The sequence below is a fragment of the Eremomyces bilateralis genome (genome assembly GCF_010015585.1).
Source record: "Eremomyces bilateralis CBS 781.70 unplaced genomic scaffold P152scaffold_4, whole genome shotgun sequence".
NCBI lineage: Eukaryota > Fungi > Ascomycota > Dothideomycetes > Eremomycetales > Eremomycetaceae > Eremomyces > Eremomyces bilateralis.
Genome location: NW_022985070.1, coordinates 230904 through 248997, shown reverse-complemented (window position 1 = coordinate 248997; position 18094 = coordinate 230904). Strand labels below are relative to the sequence as shown.

Sequence of the window (18094 nt, the reverse complement as noted above, 5' to 3'; positions counted from 1 at the left end):
TTTTAAGAGTTTAATGTAAAGATATTGTAACTCCCATTGTGGCCAACGATTTTGCAAGGCCAATGACTTCTTTACCTCTGTCAATTGTGGTGGGAGTCTAGTGACACCAGTCTCGAAATTTCCCCGAAAATGGAGGCGAAGCATTTCGAGCTCCTGTCGTCCGCCGTAGCATATCAAATTTCCGTGACTTCATCCCACCGCCGATGAGTCCAGTCACCAGTGAGTCACGTAACCCTTGATAGAAATCTTTGATAGTATATCACGTATAAATTCGAGTTCGAAAGAGAAGGAATCTCCAGAATCCAGAGAAATATCCGGACTGTCACTTTTCTTGTCATTGAATTTTTAGATTTGTTGGTAGCTGCATCATGTCGACGACACTCGTTCTACGTGGGGAGGATAAGCCGATGGAGCATCGGAGTGCTTTGACTGTACGTCCATCCCATCTTGTCTAAGTCTTGTTCTGGAGTCAATTGATTCATATCTCCATTTTCGCGATCAATTGTGAAGCTTGGAGTTCCCAATTCAGGAAGACGGCTAACCTCTCTCAGCCTACCACAGCCAAAGCACTCATCGATTCCGGCTACACCATCAAAGTCGAACGAAGCGACCAACGCATCTTCGACGACAACGAATTCTCCTCCATCGGCGCCCAACTAGTCGAAAAGAGCTATTGGCTCACCGCCCCTACCGACGAGGTAAACCCCCTCCTCCCCATCTCCCAACTTGCTCCCAAACAACCATACTGCTACCTTTCACCACCCCTAACGCTCTCCAGATCATCATCGGCCTCAAAGAACTCCCCGATCTCCCCGCCCGCCTCCCCCACACCCACATCCAATTCGCCCACGTCTTCAAAAACCAACACGCCTGGGCCCCTACCCTCGCCCGCTACGCCCGCGCCGACGGCACCCTCCTCGACCTTGAATTCCTCGCCACCGGCGGCCGTCGCGTCGCTGCCTTCGGTTACCACGCGGGGTTCGCCGGCGCGGCGCTCGCGATCAAGGCGTGGCGCGCACAGCAGGACGGGGGGGTGCTGAAGAATGTGGATGAGTATACAGGGGGGAAGGGGTATTATCCGACGGAGGGAGAGCTGGTGAGCCAGGTGACGGAAGATATTAAGGCAGTTGGAAGGGCGCCGAGGGTGTTGGTGATTGGGGCGCTGGGGCGGTGTGGGAGCGGAGCGGTGGAATTGTGTCGGGCGGTGGGGGTACCAGAGGAGCAGATTGTGAAGTGGGATATGGCGGAGACGGCGAAGGGGGGGCCGTTTGATGGTGAGTTTTTACAGTCGACAAGAAGCATTGGGAACGGGAATGGACCGCTGATATCTTCTAGAAATCGCCGAGGCCGATATCTTCGTCAACTGCATCTACCTAACCGAGAAAATCGCCCCCTTCATCACCCCCGAGAAACTTTCCTCCCCCAACCGCAATGTCACAGTTATCTGCGACGTCAGGTACGTCTCCCTTTCCTGTAACTATGAACCACCCACTCACCTTCCCACCACAGCGCCGACAACACCAACCCCAACAACCCCGTCCCAGTCTACACTGAAACCAGCACCTTCACCCAACCTACCATCGCCGTCGACGGCGTCGCCGGCACCCCCGTCCGCGTCATTAGCATCGATCATCTGCCGAGCTTGCTGCCGCGGGAGGCGAGCGAGGCTTTCTCCGGGGCGCTGTTGCCGTATCTGAAAGAGTTGCGGGATTGGCGCGCGAATCAGGTGTGGGCGGATGCAGAGCGGTTGTATCGGGAGAAGGTGGCGACGTTGCCGGAGGGGTTGGTGGAAAAGGCGTAGGCGTTGAGTCGACATAAATCAGTCCTCGGGTATTAGAGGGGCGTGTGGAACTCAAAAGTTGGGGTTACTGGTTAGGTTTAGATGGGTGTTTGGGAAGAATCCCTATCTCGAATACCGATATAGGTAGCATTCGGCAATGATAGGATATTGTTTGATCGAGTCGTAAGTATAAAATCGAAGGCCCTCAAAGCCTCTCATCATTGAGCGGCTGCACCACGATCAGGCTGGATCGTTCTTCGACCACCGCCATGTGCCTACAGGCTGCAGTGTCAGTAATACGTACGAATATCCAGATTCCCGGTCGATGCATTTCATGCAATCATATGCACGGAGCCCCCGTTACCGACACTCAAGGAGCCATCTCTCGGAACCGAGCGATGCAGTGCTGACCATCGGGTTTCATCTTCTCGATCTAGAGCATTGGACTGGTCGAAAAGCAGATGACAGGAGCATCGAGCTTGAGGTTGCGTCCCATCGTGGGGCTGCCGCTGTCAGTGCCTCAGTGGTCTTGGGGTCGTTTCAGGCTTCGGGGCTGTAAAGCTGAGGCGGCTACAACGACGACTGAATCGGTGCGCTGGATAAGAATTCGAATTTTTTACCACTCTCCATATCATCCAATCCTATGAACGGACACGCAAATTATGCGAATGGTAGATTCCTCACCCTTCGCGATATTACAGTACATATTCCCCCCGAGCCAATATGCACCAGGCACCACGCGACGGAACCCCGGAACGACCACTGTACGTAAAAATAGCGGCCACACATCGATAGCGGCGTCCGATAGATGAACCCGACCGGGTGTCCGGATCGCCGCAGCACGATCCGACGACCGAACGCGCACGTCCGCACTCTATGTCCGGCGTTCCCGCTGCTGGGTTGGTGGATGGAGGATGGAGGGGCGGCCAGTTGGAGGTCTAGGACAGTTCATTAGGTCTTGGTGGCATTCGGGAAAGGATATGTTAGGACTTGGGACTTGGGAGAGATTGTGTTTGTCCGGGGTCGAGTGGTTCTTATCATCTTATGTTACTTTATTTGCCTTTTGACTACTTTGACTAGGTGAGCGGACGGACGAATGGTGAAGATCGTAGGTGAGGAGACGTTGATCAGTACGAACGAGGGGGTTGCATGAGATGGAATTGGAGCCGCTGAAAAGGGATTGATCACTTCACATTTCATCATCCGCGATGAAGGATATCTAAGACATCTATCACTTCTTTCGGGTCTTTCAGTCTCCGTGATTGGGTTTTTCTTGAATCTGTGGCTTTTTGAAACCCATCCACGTCGCAGCCACCGATTTCAACACATTTCAAGTTCACTTCAAAACCCCCACCTCGTCACTTCTCCGACATCACCGACATTTCATCAGGATCACTTGGCTTATCCTCCCCTTATCTGACACTCTTCTCTTGCACTTTGGATTTTTCAATTTTCATCCTTTTGTGTGCTCCTTGACATCCTTCGCACTGCTTTCCATCTTACCTACCATTCAAAACTATCGAATTGACTCGTCGCTGGTCGGCAGCTTGTGATCAGAAGGGGTTGAATGAGGTCAGCGCGGCTTGACACGCTCGGACGGGTCCATCACTGAGCCACTGCGTCCTATGCTGGATATTGGCTATTGCACACAACGAGGACTGGAGATTTTGCAAGAACAATAATTCAACTCACCATGCCTGGAAAGAGAGAGCGAGATGATTTCGAGGATGAGGACGTCTCTCCTTGGGGAACCCCTGAGAAGGTATATTACTACCAATTATCATAGCTCCCTCGACACAGGATAGATGCTAACCACATATCCATAGCGACTCCGCTTCAACCTCAACGTGAACGACAACAAAGCCACCTTCTTCACTCCCTTCAACCACGCTGAATACCGTACCACCTCGACCAGCGAGAGCCCCCCCTCCCACTTCGTCGTTCCCCATCTCCTCACCCCGTCCCATTCCCAAGCATCGAGCATCGCGAGCTACGACATGGAACTAGAGCAACCCGACCACCCAATGCCCACCATAACGTCCCAACCCCCCAATGAATGGGCCAACTTCTCCGCCATTAACATCCGCGAACCCAGCGCCGAGCCCCCAGGCGACGACGTACCCATGGACCTCGACGACCCTCCCTCCGCCCCCTCCACCAACACCATGCTCCCCTCCTCCCCACCCCCCTCCTCCCCCTTCAAACGCCCCCCCCTCCTCCGCACCCGCCCCGTCTCCTACCCCACCCGCACCACCCCTCGCATCCCCACCCCTATCGCCTCCTCCTTCCCATCCAACCTCACCCCGATCCTCCACGACTCCCTCCTCCCTCACCGCACCATCGCCTTCCCCCCCCTCCACCTCTTCCCGCACCACCTCGTCCACGACCGGCCCATCGCCTCGCCCATCGCCGAGGACGCGCCCGAGACGCCAACGGGGCTGCTGGTGGGGAATGAGTTGGCGCGGTTGAGCGTCAGCGGCGCGATGGATATGGAGGGGACCGAGGTGTCGCCGCGGTCGACGTACTTCGCTGCCCCCCAACCATCTGACCCGCCAACTTCGAATTTCTCGGGCTCCTCAGGCAGTTTCGAGTCAGCCAGTTTCAACTCAGCCAGCATCGAATCAACCGCCCCACCCCGGTCCCCCCCAACCCACCACCGACACCGCTCCTCCCACGCCTTCCCTGCTCTCCGTCCGGACGCGCAGATCGACGTGGTGGACCTGTCGAGCGTCGAGAACACGGGTCTGCTGGCGCGACGGGGGCGGGCGAGGGCCGGGGCGTTGATGGAGCGGAAGAGGATCGCGATGGGGTATCGGGAGGAGTGTGAGAAATGCCAGGCGAAGATACCGGGGCATTTTAGTCATTTTTTGCCGATGGGAGTGTAATGGATGAGGATGACTTGCGATATGACTTTGCTTGGTTCCGTGGCAGGAAACGAATAGGAGATGATCAGGTGGCGTTGGGGTACAGGAGAAGATATCTGATAGGGACATACTTTCACTGCATTAATTAGCGAGCGAGCGAACGTCGTTCATGAAATCCAATGACTTGCGCCGTTGGTCCAACGGCTCCATTTTCCCAATCTATAATCCATCGCTCGATCGTACATTATGTGACACTGACACCCTCGCTCGCGAACGCTCCGTGCCAACCCTCGATCTATTCCACGAACCGTATAACATGAAGTCCCATCCACCAATGTCCACAGATCTGCAACAAGCGTGGTATGTTTTCCCGACTCCCCGCGCAAAACCGACGAACGCCCTCCCCTCCCCTCACCCCATCTCTTTTCTTACCATCACACCGGCAAACCCCCCTCCCCCGCCAACCCCACCCTCTCCCCCATCGCGCGAATCCCCGGCCCCACCACCGGAACCTGCCCGGCATACCCGACCAACGTCCCTAGAAAGTCCCCGAACAGCACCACGATTCCATATAACTCCACCAAAAACCCGATCAGCGGCCAGCGGAAGAGGATTAAAAGGATCCCGAGGGTGAAGGCGGCGGTGCCGGGGAGCTTGTGGCGGCGGGCGAAGAAGGAGAAGGTTTTTTGGAGGCCGAGGAGGAGGGGAAGGCCGATTAGGAAGAGGATCTGTTGGAGAGGGGGTTAGTATGGTGCGGAGGACTATGGTTTGGAATAGAGGGGGGAGGGACGTACGTTTCCCATGGCAAGCATGGCGCGGTCGAAGAACATGAGGAGGCCGCCGAGGAGGAAGAATGTGCCTGGAAGGAGGGGGGGTTAGATCGGGTTGGATTTCGCAAGTTGGGTAGGACTGGGGATGGAGGCGATGGAGTGGAGTGGGATAGGTTACACACCTCCGGAGCAGAACGCGACGCCCACCTCTATGAAGTACGTTAGCATGGTCTTGTTTCAATGTGTTGGAGGAGACGGACTTTGGGCGTCGGATAACCACATGGACGGCATGTTGGCAGATGTGATGCGGACGGAGGAGTGTTGAGTGTAGGGAGGTAGGCAGCTGGACGTGGCTATCGAGGGCGTGGCATATGGGATCCCCGGCTGGTAGGTATATGAACGAGGGACGAGGGTGAAGGGATTGGGTTGATGTTGAGAATGTCCCGAGTGCTGGAACAGAACTGCCTTATGGACGCACGATGTGTCCCCTTTCTTTTCACGGTGATGGCTGACGGTTTCGTAGTTCGCGCAGTGAAGATCGGCGATGCAAGGGTCTGGGCTGCATCCTTGTTCCGCCCTGTGGCACGGGAGGACGCTGAGATTAAATGTTGCCGTGCATGTGCCACGAGGCTTGTTGGGGATAAGAAATTGAGCTGGGTCTTGTTCTTGTTCTGCTGTTTCTGGGAGAATGATATTGGTGGAAATATGGAGGGACGAAGGGGTTGTTGTCTTGTTCAGCGCAAGCTGTGCCTTCAAGCACGAATACAGGATGACGGCTATCAGGTCATGGAGAATAGGTGATACCGTTCAAGTCATTCCATTTCTCTAACTTGGACCATGTCAACTCTTACATCCCCCCGCCTAGCCCATCGAGAATGTCCGTAGACGATAAATCGGACGTTGCTAGGATCGAAGGATGGTGCCACCGAGCGGACAGAGCAGGATTTCAGACCTTGACCACCTCTCGTCCAAGCGACCGTCCTTGTCGACCGCAGCGCCAGAGATCTCACTCCTCAGGAAATCGTCGGTGTCGCTCTCGGTTTTGCGGTATCTCGTACAGTGTCCCGGCATCCACGCAACGTAGAATTCCCAGCGCAATCCATCAGCTTCGATAATTCATTCCCCATCCTGCGGCGCCGAGTTGAACTTATCCGTCGCGGACCGAAACAGCTCCTGCTGCTGCCGAATGAGCTCATCCGTCGACAACCCACTCTGCTCCAACTTGCTATGTTTCTTCTCCCGATGCTACACACCATTAGCCCCCACCACCCAACACCCCCACACTCAACAGAAAACATACCACTTGCTGATTCTTATGGTCCTGCGCCACCTTCAAGATCTCCGGCACGTACTCCCCGTACCCGAGCTGCTCCAGCGCCGTCTGCACGTGCTCGCACGCGATCGTCTTCTTCGCGTCCTTCTCCGCGATCTCGTTCGCCTCCGAGGAGACCAGCGTGATGAACTCCACGCAGCATTCGATGAGAAGGTCGCGCGTCTCGCGGGCGAACGTCGCGCCGCTGTCGTGTGCGAGGATCTCGCTGATGATCTTTTGGACGGTGGCTAGGGGGGTTAGTTGGGTGGTGGGAGATGGGGGGAAATGGGGGAGATGGGGGGATTACCCTTGGGGAGGGAGAGGTCGTCGCTCCCTGTATAAGTCACCATGTTAGCCGATATAGCGTCTCTGGACTGCGTCCTTCCAACGGAGGGTATTTACCTCCAAACTCGCGGTCCGACATCTTCCCGTTTCTGCGGATGGAATCTCAGATACAAAGCAGCTGCGTCTTCCCGTGGGACGATTGATTGACGCGGTTTGGTTCCTTGGTTGCAGTTCTTCAGGATTCAGGTTCATCCACCATTAGAGGCACAGATACACAACGCACATGTAGGTACAAGGGGATGGAAAGAGAATGTGCGAGCCATTTGTAGGAACATGGAATTTCTGGCTTGGAGAGGAATGGATAGATGATGAACAGCGATTGATGACATGGGTGTTCACTACAGCTCCGATCCAGTGATACAGGAACCGCTCCGCTGAAGTGCCCTGTGCTTTTACTGGGCCCGGGACACTTTATCTTCTCGCAGAATTTTTCTAATTCCTTTCTTCTATCCCCAACAACTGCAGCCGTCTCGACAGAGGACTGCAGTCGAGCTATGATGTCCTGGTAAGTCGATACTCTTCTATTTTTCCCCTTCCAAATGATGAATTTTCGTGTCGCCCCTATCTTAGGAGTGTGGCTTTTAAGTCACGCAGCTGCCGATTTTCCTGTCCAAAGCCAAAGGACTGTCTGATTTGGATTCTCTCATCAATATTGCTCTCAATCTGCTATGAGGACTTTCTCGCTAACGGCGATAATTCTAGGTTCGACTTGCAATCCTCTGGTAGTGCCGATGCCCAAGACCTTTGTTGAGGCCGAATAATGTTGAACATATCGGCTGTGGGATGAGTACCATGAAATGTTTAGCGAGTGTAGGATACTGCTGGCTCGGTTGATATCTTCAATGGGCTCTGCATCTGGATGTGTATCTCGATATGTATCTACTCTATCTTTACTTTATCTAAGAAGTTCAAAGGGTACGTCTCAACTCTCCTTCTCACGTCCACCTCTCCTGATGAACCCAAACATTCCATGCTAAGGCTGAAGGGTTTACCCTCATGCTGAAACAAATGTAAAAAGCTTTTCATCTTTCGTCTGATCTCCTACCTACCTAACAGCCTTTTGAACCAAATCTGTCAGTGGCCGCTCGCTGACATCTGGCTTGTTTAGATCTCTGAGTCCATGTAGACATCAGTCCTGGAATTCCGCAAGCGCAGTATCATTCCAACTGCTTGCATGTTAGTAGATTAGTCAAATACAACCTCAGGAAACCGTACCTCATAAATCCTCCACTCAACGTCTTCGGTGCCCCCAGTGCCAACTTCGCAATGACATGTCCAGGCTTCTCCGGGGGCAACAACCCGCCCTCCATCTTCAATGCCGCAAACTTGTCCGCGTCTTTCTTATCCATGATCGTCTGATGCACCTCACGTATCTCCCGCTGCATCTCCGTATCCACCACGCCCGGCCGGATGGACACCGTCGTGATGCTCGGCTCCTCCACCGCCAGCGTCATGGCCAGGTGATTCAGCGCCGCTTTGCTCGCTCCGTACGCGCCCCAGGTGCTGTACGCACCCACCGCCGCCCCCGACGACGTGATGACGATATTCCCCCCGGACTCCCGAAGCGCTGGCAACGCCGCCTGAATCTACACATCGTCAGCATCCACCCACTCCATCCCAATTGCATCCCAATTGAGCCCCATACGTACCATTCCCACTGCCGAGAAGAAATTCACCTCAAATGCCGCCCGCCACTCCCCTACCTCCGCCTCGCCAACCCGCTTAATCGGATCCAACACCCCATGATTGACCACTAGTCCATCGACGCGCTTCCACGCCGCGATCGCCACGTCGACGGCCTTCTGCGCGACGGACGGGTCGCTGAGGTCGCCGGCGACGATGCGCACGCGGTCGGCGGGGAAGGTGGCGGCGACGCGGGCGAGGGCGTCGTGGGTGCGGGCGATGAGGACGAGGTGGTGGTGATGGGCGAGGTGGTGGGCGACTGCGGCACCAATCCCTGGGGTGTGTAAGCAGGCTGATGCGACGTGCAATGCAAATTATCCAATGGATGCGTGGATCGGTAAGGAGAGACCAATGATAGGAAAGTCCAAAACGTGCCTCTAGATGCACCAGTGACGATAATAACTTTCGACGTCATCTCTGAGAGTGGCTTCGTGTCAATTTAATGCTCATGTAGGAATCAGGCCAGTGTTACATGAAACCGACAAGCAATGCCACCGAAGGCCCCAATTCCTTAACCGTGAACCAATCCCGCCCGACAGAAGTCGCACCCACACGTTCCAGATCCTTCGACATCATCGGTGGTCGGACCACACAATCAACCCCTCCCTTGCCGGTAGTGTCACTGTCTCGGCGTTTTCCCCAAATATTCACGCCATTTTTGAAACAAACTAGATATACAGGTATCTATTATTATTTGATTTATTATTTGGTTATCATTATCTACTATCATTATCACCACTCGTTTCCATCTTTCGCTCCGGTAAAATTCCCTCCAAAGAAGACGGGGCATTCGAAATCGGAATTGATCGATCGCTAACAGGTGGGAAAGGCGAGGCGGGGACCCACGCCCTACCCTCTACAATAGCTCTTACCTGATGCGGACGCTATCATACGATAAACGGCGATTGTCGAATGTTTTGGGCGCCGGGGGGCGTGATGCGATGAGCGATCGATGCACGGAGCAGGGGGGAGAGGTGAGGCATCGGACACGAGACTGGGCCACTGGGGACATCATGATATTAAGAAGACTAACGTAATATGGGAATTTAATGGTCGATGGTTAGCTAAGTAGCTTGGGGGATTGAGTTGTTTTCATATCACCGTCGCTCTTCCCGCGATTTCCTGGAATAGTAGAGTTCAGTTGAGCCCCTCGTGTACAAAACCGATATTCTGTTATCGCCATGTCCAACACCGTCATCGTCGGCGCCGGCATCATCGGCGTCTCAACCGCCTACTACCTCTCCGAACCCTCCCACACCCTCGCCCAATCCATCCACCTCATCGACCCCGCCGACGAACTCTTCAACTGCGCCTCCGGTCTCGCGGGTGGATTTCTCGCCGAAGATTGTATGTCTTAGTCCCCCCTCCTCCCTTTTCTTCTCCCCCTATCTTCCCTCTCCTATCATTCATGAACCCGTCCAACAATCACAGGGTTCGCCCCCTCCGTCGCCCCCCTCGGCGTCCTCTCCTTCCGCCTCCACCGTGAGCTCGCCGAGGCCCACGATGGGAAGACGCACTGGGACTACAGCCGCAGCACCGCGGTGTCGATGTCCGGCGACAGCGAGTCGGCGATCGGCGGCAGTGGGGAAGATTGGTTGCGCGACGGGACGAGCCGCGCGCGGGCGGCGACCGAGCCGACGGGGAGCGAGGGGTTACAGGGGGGGGAGCCGGCGTGGTTGGCGAGGGGGGAGGGGGTGAGTGTGGAGGTGATTAGTACGAAGGGGAGTGTGGCGCAGATGTAAACGCTCTGAGATCTGATGTGTTCGATTGGGGAATGAGATGGCTGACCCGTGGATGTGAATTAGCGACCCGTGGAAACTCTGCGAATGGCTCCTGAGTAAGTGCAAGGAGCGTGGGGTCCACGTCCACAATCCCGCCCACGCCATCTCCGTCGCGAAAGATGTCCGTGACACTCTTTCGAGCGTGCGTATCCGCGAGAAAGACGGCGTCGAAACAGACCGTAAGTCCCCCATCCACCTCTCCCCACCCGCCCCTCCTAACCCTCCCTAGTCCCCTGCCACCGCCTCATCCTCACCGCCGGCGCCTGGACCCCCCGCGTCTTCCGCACCCTCTTCCCGCACTCCCCCGCCGCCATCCCCATCTCCCCGCTCGCGGGCCACGCGCTCCTCGTGCGCTCGCCGCGCTGGACGGCCGCGCAGGGCGACGAGGGGTGCCATGCGGTGTTCGCGACGGATACGCTGGGGTTCTCGCCGGAGGTGTTTAGTCGACGGGGGGGACGGATTTACGTGGCGGGGCTGAATAGTACGATGGAGAGGTTGCCGGAAGAGGTGAACGATGTGGGGGTAGGGGAGGGGGAGAAGATGAGGGTGGCGGTGGAGCGGATGAGGGGGGTGGGGAGGAGGATGTTGGGTGGGGAGGAGGTGGAGGTGGTGAGAGCTTCTATGGTGAGTGAGAGTGAAGATTGTTGGAGGTGGGTGCTGATGTTCGATAGTGTTTTCGGCCGGTGACGGCGAGTGGGCGGCCGTTGCTTTGTAAGGTTCCGGATCGGGTGTTGGGGGATGGGTTGTGGACGAGGGGAGGGGGGGATGGAGGCGTGTTCATATCGGCTGGTCATGGCGCATGGGGTACGTTGCCGAGATTGGTCGAGGATCCAGCACTAACGGATTGTGGTAGGTATCTCTCAATGTTTGGGTACAGGACTTGTTCTGGCGGAGTTGGTCGAAGGGAGGAAGATATCGGTGAATATCACGCCGTTGGCACTGGCAACCTGGTGACGAGTTCGGAGTAGAATACATCGGATTTAGGAGTGGCATTTCGAGGCTGTACGAGAAACCCATCAGCAAGGGGACGATGAGAATCGGGGTATATTTCCTTTCCGACCTTCCGACATACGGGAGACGCAATCCTCCCTTTCCTTCCCGTCCATGGTAAATAGAAGGAAGTAGACCGCTCATCACCGAATTCATCGACATATCCTCACCCACATCACCCTAAATCAACTCTTCTTCTCTGGCACGCAACAATCCCCTCCCGCATCCTCCACCACCCTCCCCACCAACCCCTCCAACCCTCCCTCCTCCCCTCCTCCCCCCCTCGCCCCATCCCTCTTCGACAACCCCACATCCCCCGCAATCTCCTCACACTCCCTCGCCACCCGGACATCCAGCTCCGTGACCCTCGGACCCTCGGGCCCATCGCGCGGTCGATGCGTCACCCAGCGCACCATCACGCGGTTATAGACGTTCGCCCACTCGGGATGGTGGCGCTCGCGGGCGGCAAGGTCGGCGACGCGGGTGATGAAGGACATGGCGGACTTGAAGGTGGGGAAGAGGAAGGTGCGGGTGAGGGAGGGTGGGGAGGCGTGGTGGGTCCAGGGGGTTTGGGTGGTGAGGGAGTGGATGGAGGTGGTGAGAGGGTCGGTTGGGGAGGAGTCGGCTGGAGAGGAGGCGGTAGTCATGGTGCGAGGGAAGGAAGGGGAGGCGTAGAGGTGGTGGGTTGGAGCGGAGCGGAGGGAGGAGGTCGATGAGATGTGGCCGTGAGATGTCGGGGTCAGAATGGTTCGCATGAACGCGAGCCGTCTCGTGGGAGAGGCCAGCATATCGAGGAAATCTTGGTGGATGCAATAGTTCGGAAAGATTACCCGGGCTGATTATGTCGTTGGTTCGATATGGACCCAATCCGATCTAACCCCTTCAAGCACTTTGATAATAATTAGTAATTACGAATTATTAGTTAGTAGGGTTGATAATTGAGGGGCTGGTGATGGTGATGATCTAATATTTCCGAAGCCTCCGGTCAGCAATGACTCGGTCTTCGATGTCAATCGAAGTCCAAAAAGTATGCGAACATCCCCTGCAACGTTGCCGTCTTGCCATGGAAGATCGTGAAATTAGCTCGAACAGTACACGAGGGGTTTATGCAGCGCAGCCATGATACAATTGTGGCTCAATTGTTCGACTTGGTACTTGGTAGATCCGTGTTTTGTCCGAACATCTCCAGAGAGCGGTCCATGACCAAGTCTCCTCAATATCGTATGGTAGCATTTAGGTTTAAATGAAAGCGCCGTGCTCCGTACATACGAACTTATGAGATCCACTACTTACATTGAGATTTGAGAGTCCTGTTCTTGGCCCCTAGCTTAGAGCCCTACTCCTCTTCCTAAAGTCCAATGTTTTTCCAACGCCTCTCCCACTGATGAGATCCGCGTGTTTCCATTTGTGGATCCTCTGTCCTCGCGTGTCGGAGTTACGTTGCGGTGTTCGATCCCGTACGTCCGGCAACAAGAACCCGCCCTTCAAAGCAGCGTGGGTGAATGGCGACTCGATTTGTCAGCCCTTTGCTGGACGAAAAATAATCAACAACGATGGGACTACCGATCAAAGATGTCGACCATTGATAAACCCTGCCATCTTCCATCAGATGTACCGGCACGTGCCGTTTCCTGTGCATGGCCGGGGGACGGCCCTTGACTAAGTCCGATAATATAAAGTAATTGATGACTACCCGACGTTGTCAAAGTCATGGATAGTCGAGCAATGGTACTCAAAAGCCTATTGACTCGCCTCTTCAAGCCCTGCCCTTATCCCCGAGTCATTGCCTAACTTGGACGCTGAGGTTAGCGGCTGCCAGCAATAGAATGACCCGAACGGCGTCCGATTACGTGATTACGTGATCGCCATTTCCCGTATGCTCCAGTAAATTGCGCTTCCTTTGGCTCGGTGGCGCCTCCGTTGCCTGAGGCGTCCATCAGCATGCCAAGCACCTTCCGTTCTTTTAAACCTCTCACGTCCCCTCATTTTACTCCTCTTCCAGATTTCTGACTCAGACATCAGTCAGCGACCGAGTCCCTCTCATGAGATCCCTCTACATGTCAGGTCCCCTCCAAGCCTGTAAGTAGCATCCAATTCATTCATCATCGTGCGTCCCTGGTTGAGAATTTGTCGAATATGTTTTTGGATCCTGTCTTCGTCACAGGATTTGAAAATGGTTCCTTTCCCCGCATGCGCCTTCTCCCCAGCCTCTCCTGGTGATCGCGCTTGTTCCTGCATCGTTCAATGTCAGGGCTAGTATTGTCGATATCTGTATCGACGATGTCGGAATTCGGGCAAGGTTGACTAACATGCATATCAGCCCGAACCTTGAGCACCAGCTGTGCACCACTGCATGTACCTTATTGCCTTCAAGCAACAGAACCTTGCCTGGTCGTTACAGTATAGACAGGCTGGCGACTGACCGCCCGTCTCAGCGCAATTGCGACTGGTCGTTATCCACAGTCCTCGCTCTTTCAATCGCGTAGCGGTCCGACGCATCCACGTCATACTTCACTTACTTTCTACCGACCTTCACCTTATCGATCCATTGGCAGCAGCCCTTCTCTTCCGCATCTTCATGCAGACTATCTTTTCCGCGAACCCTCTCAAGAAACCACCGGTTACCGCAATGCAACGGGTAAGCTAGATGATCTCTATCTCTTTTCTGTGATACAGTTTTGACGATAACGTGTGTACAGAGTGTTGATACAATGACGGCCAAGCAGGACAATAATATTGAAATGAGTAAGTCATCTTATATTCCTATTTTACTTCAGCATCTCGACTTGCCTGCATTGGGCGAGTGTTGCCGTGTTAAACCCTGCACGGCGCGAGGGTATTGGAGGGTTTCGTCCTCACTGCCAAATTGGGTTATCACGATCCTTGAAGAATGTCTGATCCTTTGTCGTCATCACCTCCTGTCGCTTTGATTTTCCTCCACGGAAACTATTCATCCACTTCACGCCTGTCTGTAACTGCCCTACTGGTCTATTTCCGCCATCATCCTACTCATTTCATCTCCCTGTCGCAACACGTTCCACTTATCGCAATGGCATCTGCAACCATGAACGTCTTCTCACTGATGTACTCAGGCCTGCGTGAACACCTTCTTGCAGCACAAGCCGCCCAGCAGCAAGTTCAGCAACAGGTCACCGGAACAACATCAGCTCAACCTGAGCACGCCATTGATCCTGCGATCTCCGGACCTCCCTCCTATCCCAGTATGGCTGCTGCAGATGTTGGTGTTGCCGTGAGTGACGCTGCCTCTCTAGACCCTTCCAGTCGCAAGGGCAGACGTGAGCTGTCGAACACTAAACGCGCGGCTCAGAACCGTGCTGCACAGGTACGTTTACATCCACTCCTTTGGTTTATATCCTTTTGGCATATTCATATGCCAGGATGTAATATGTATCAGTGATTCTGACTCATCAACCAGCGTGCCTTCCGTCAACGCAAGGAAGAATACATCAAGTCTCTCAAAGACCGCGTCGATGCGCTCGGCACTCTTGATCTCCGCTACCGCGATGTCGTGACTGAGAACTATCGCCTCCGCAACTACATCATCGCCCTTCAGTCCAAGCTCATTGAGACCTCGATTGAAGTCCCTCCGACCCCAGCGGATCTCGACCTGACTCAGGCTCCGAAGCATCCTTCCGAGGTGCTTGCGGAGCACGCCATGTCCTCAGCGGCGGCAGAGCAGTTGCAGGCGGCGGCGGCAGCTGCTCAGGCGAGTGAGTTCTCTGATGCAAAGGAGTCGGATGATGGTAAGTCTATTTTTAACTTATTTCCTGGTATTCGTCTCGTCACCACAGCCGACGGCGACTAACAGCCACCCAGCAACCGACGGAGCCGCGTCCCATTAAGCACTGTTACCCTCCATCATATGAATACACCCCTTCAACAAAGGCACGATTTCCACCCACCTACCACGGCGTTTTTTCTTTTACGAAACGGAACAGATCCGTATCTGCTGTCGTAGATGCATCTTCATGAGTGGCGTTAAATGGCGTTGCCCGCACTACCTATAGGAGTGACAGGAGTTTCTCGATGAAACTAATGGAATTCAATCAGTGGGGTACGAGGGGTATAACTTAGGGACTATGGCAGATAGCATAGTGCAATTCTAAGATGGTCGACGAGGCCTATATTTATGACTTCTCCTCTAGTGTAGATTCCGCGTCTTGTAATCAGCTTGTCTTGTTGTACTCAGCTTATCTTGTTGCAGCCTGCTTGTCTTGATGCAGTCCGCCCGTCTTATTGCGGCCTACCCGTCTCGCAGTAGCTCATCTCATTGCCATTAATTTCGACTTCTGTTATCACAGCACCTAAAAATCAACCTGTGGCGCTACTTACATGGGTGAAAGTACGAGCAATCGCATGCTTACGATTGTTCTAATAAAAATCACGTGCATAAATTCACCACGAGGGCATAAGGAAATTCGGATCACAGAAATGTCCTATCCAGATGTGGGCATGCTGGATACACGACCCAAGGCTCAGACCGCGTATTGGAAGGTTGGAACGCGATTCCCAAGGAATCTCTGGGAGGAATACCGTTCCAAGTACTACCAGGTATTTACAAACCATCAAGTTACACGAAATCCAAGAGCATAGCGATGCAACTGCCCGTGTTGTTTAACCCCTCGTAGAACCATTTCGTTTGATTGCAATATAATAATAGGCGCTGTCAAACAAAGTGATGGAAACAAAAGACAATCAAAACCATGTTCTTCTCAAACGTGGTTGGCGACGACCTGTTTATACGAACCAGTATTCGTGATTCAAAATGGCAAGTTTGGTTATGGTAGTATATAACGGTTGAGCCAAATCTCAACCGCCCACAGGAAATTGGCAATTTTGGGGGATTAAAGCGCACCCCCATTTCTTCAACATGGAGATTCTTTTGGCAGTCTGAGCATGCTTCCCGGGTAGGTTCAACACCGTTCGGGAATGTGAGGCATCATCACAGCTCTGCGTCCCTTACCACCACCGTGAAGGTCAACAGCTCAGTAGCCAAATCTGTGAGACGAACAAGATCGCTGCCTCATATCGCTGCGACTTGCATGTGTCAGTTCACACCTCTTTGAGTAAGGGACTCGTGGATTGCATGGGATTCACAGATGATGACTGGGTGACCTGTCACATCTCTCTCACCACCACCTTGAATCGCAGTTCCTCACCAATAGAAACGCTACTCAACCTCTGTACAGGAATCAACTAAGATGGACGGTCCGCCCGAAGACAGACGGCCCAGCAGAAAAGGAAAGGAGCGGGAGAGGACCCCCGACCAGTTTGAATGGGCGCCGCCAGTTGGGACTGTAGCTGGTACGTTGGAAACGCGATGAACAACTTGCTTTATATGACTCTGAAGGTGTAGAAGACTGGAATGGCTTGGGGCTATTACTGATAGACCGGGAAAATAGGACCATCGTCAAGTCGGCCGTGGCCCTCCTCGTCAAATCGGCCGGGACCCTCATCAAGTCGGCCGCTTCAACGGTCGACCAACCCTGATGACGAACGATCTAACAACAAGGGAAATACACTGGGGTGGAATGGCGAGCAATCTGAATTCATGCCCGTTGGGTATCTTGGCCGTAAGTTGAAGACCCATGATCAACTTGCTTTCGCAGACCCAGAAGACGTAAAAGACTGGAAATGGTGCTGGGACAGTCACTAACAGACTCAAAATCAATAGGACCTTCGCAAAGCCAGCCTCCTCCAAGGGCGACACTCCCCGACAACGTGACGGAGGAGCGGCCCATTGCGAAAGGCCAGCGAGCCCTCGAGGGCCTGATCGAGGCCAGCTGCCAGCCCTTCAGCGAAGCGGCACGGGCGGCCAGAAACGAGCACGCGCGTCAACGGAAAGAAAAGATCGATAGCGACTACGAGGACGTGTATGATCTCGACACGCCGGAAGTAAGTGCCAAGCATCCCGACCTACCAATCCTACGATCACTAACGCAACACATAGGATGAACAATACCGCCTCAAAGCGCCCCACTATCAACTCCCCGGCCCCAACGAACGCAAATACCAAGACCTGCGCTACGCCGTCCACGCCACCGCGGAGCGCGTCGCCGGCACTAAAGACGCAGTCGTCGACACCGCGCAGTTCACCCTCGCCAACCCCCGCGCGGCGCTGCAGCACGCGCAGGAGCTCGCGGAGGACGTCGCGCTCTCGACAAAGGCGAGCATCGACGTTGGGGCCGCGGTGCTGGTGTGGACGGCGGCGGGAGGGGGGGGAGAGATGGCGAGGGGTTTGTTGAGGACGACGGGGGGGATGGCGGGGCGGTTGGGGGTAAAGGGGGAAAATAGGTATGAGGAGTTGTCGCAGACGGATTGGGATAGTAACTCGGATTCGGATGATTCGGATTCGGATGACTCGGATTCGGATTCGGATTTGGAGGATCGGAGCCGGAGGAGAGGTCGTGGTCGTGGACGGCACACGAAGAAGGGCTGGCAGAGTGTGTGAGTGACCTGGGCGTGAGGCTGGTGGTGCTGCCCGTTCAGGGTAAACAAGGGTTACGTAATCATGGCGTTGGTAAGGTGTGCCACCATAACTACAGCGG

The 18094-nt window shown here is 54.5% G+C and overlaps 8 protein-coding genes across 8 annotated transcripts; 4 read left to right on the top strand and 4 right to left on the bottom strand.

Annotated features, from left to right (window-relative positions):
• Positions 1 to 1888, top strand: P152DRAFT_232839 (saccharopine dehydrogenase). The gene is made up of 5 exons (XM_033674568.1): positions 1 to 431; positions 552 to 698; positions 779 to 1274; positions 1336 to 1456; positions 1510 to 1888. The coding sequence occupies exons 1-5, from the start codon at positions 369 to 371 to the stop codon at positions 1799 to 1801; spliced, it is 1119 nt and encodes a 372-aa protein (XP_033536408.1). The 5' UTR covers positions 1 to 368; the 3' UTR covers positions 1802 to 1888.
• Positions 1889 to 5078: 3190 nt separating this feature from the next.
• Positions 5079 to 6091, bottom strand: P152DRAFT_430738 (Got1 family protein; the record flags this gene model as incomplete). Its single annotated transcript, XM_033677401.1, has 4 exons — positions 5675 to 6091; positions 5597 to 5623; positions 5439 to 5503; positions 5079 to 5372 (listed from the first exon to the last, which is right to left on the bottom strand). The coding sequence occupies exons 1-4, from the start codon at positions 5703 to 5705 to the stop codon at positions 5079 to 5081; spliced, it is 417 nt and encodes a 138-aa protein (XP_033536407.1). The 5' UTR covers positions 5706 to 6091.
• Positions 6092 to 6530: 439 nt separating this feature from the next.
• On the bottom strand, positions 6531 to 7150 carry P152DRAFT_391368 (histone-fold-containing protein; the record flags this gene model as incomplete). Its single annotated transcript, XM_033676093.1, has 4 exons — positions 6531 to 6659; positions 6715 to 6974; positions 7034 to 7060; positions 7129 to 7150. 4 exons carry the CDS (start codon positions 7148 to 7150, stop codon positions 6531 to 6533), a joined length of 438 nt encoding a protein of 145 aa, XP_033536406.1.
• A 1050-nt stretch (positions 7151 to 8200) lies between these two features.
• On the bottom strand, positions 8201 to 9169 carry P152DRAFT_464727 (short-chain dehydrogenase/reductase; the record flags this gene model as incomplete). Its single annotated transcript, XM_033680584.1, has 4 exons — positions 8201 to 8237; positions 8287 to 8657; positions 8721 to 9028; positions 9142 to 9169. The coding sequence occupies 4 exons, from the start codon at positions 9167 to 9169 to the stop codon at positions 8201 to 8203; spliced, it is 744 nt and encodes a 247-aa protein (XP_033536405.1).
• A 766-nt stretch (positions 9170 to 9935) lies between these two features.
• Positions 9936 to 11489, top strand: P152DRAFT_391706 (FAD dependent oxidoreductase; the record flags this gene model as incomplete). Its single annotated transcript, XM_033676111.1, has 6 exons — positions 9936 to 10101; positions 10186 to 10492; positions 10560 to 10714; positions 10765 to 11159; positions 11207 to 11339; positions 11389 to 11489. 6 exons carry the CDS (start codon positions 9936 to 9938, stop codon positions 11487 to 11489), a joined length of 1257 nt encoding a protein of 418 aa, XP_033536404.1.
• Positions 11490 to 11827: 338 nt separating this feature from the next.
• Positions 11828 to 12088, bottom strand: P152DRAFT_376634 (pterin-4-alpha-carbinolamine dehydratase 2; the record flags this gene model as incomplete). Its single annotated transcript, XM_033675634.1, has 1 exon — positions 11828 to 12088. A coding segment is annotated over one exon (261 nt), but the record flags the coding sequence as incomplete, so codon positions are not given.
• Positions 12089 to 13944: 1856 nt separating this feature from the next.
• Positions 13945 to 15782, top strand: P152DRAFT_232557 (uncharacterized protein). Its single transcript, XM_033674565.1, has 6 exons — positions 13945 to 14163; positions 14252 to 14270; positions 14618 to 14746; positions 14798 to 14868; positions 14962 to 15289; positions 15363 to 15782. Exons 1-6 carry the CDS (start codon positions 14104 to 14106, stop codon positions 15386 to 15388), a joined length of 633 nt encoding a protein of 210 aa, XP_033536402.1. The 5' UTR covers positions 13945 to 14103; the 3' UTR covers positions 15389 to 15782.
• Positions 15783 to 15977: 195 nt separating this feature from the next.
• P152DRAFT_447075 (uncharacterized protein) lies at positions 15978 to 17997 on the top strand (the record flags this gene model as incomplete). Its single annotated transcript, XM_033677964.1, has 6 exons — positions 15978 to 16097; positions 16370 to 16546; positions 16736 to 16850; positions 16949 to 17119; positions 17221 to 17441; positions 17497 to 17997. The coding sequence occupies 6 exons, from the start codon at positions 15978 to 15980 to the stop codon at positions 17995 to 17997; spliced, it is 1305 nt and encodes a 434-aa protein (XP_033536401.1).
• Between the last annotated feature and the right edge of the window lie 97 nt (positions 17998 to 18094).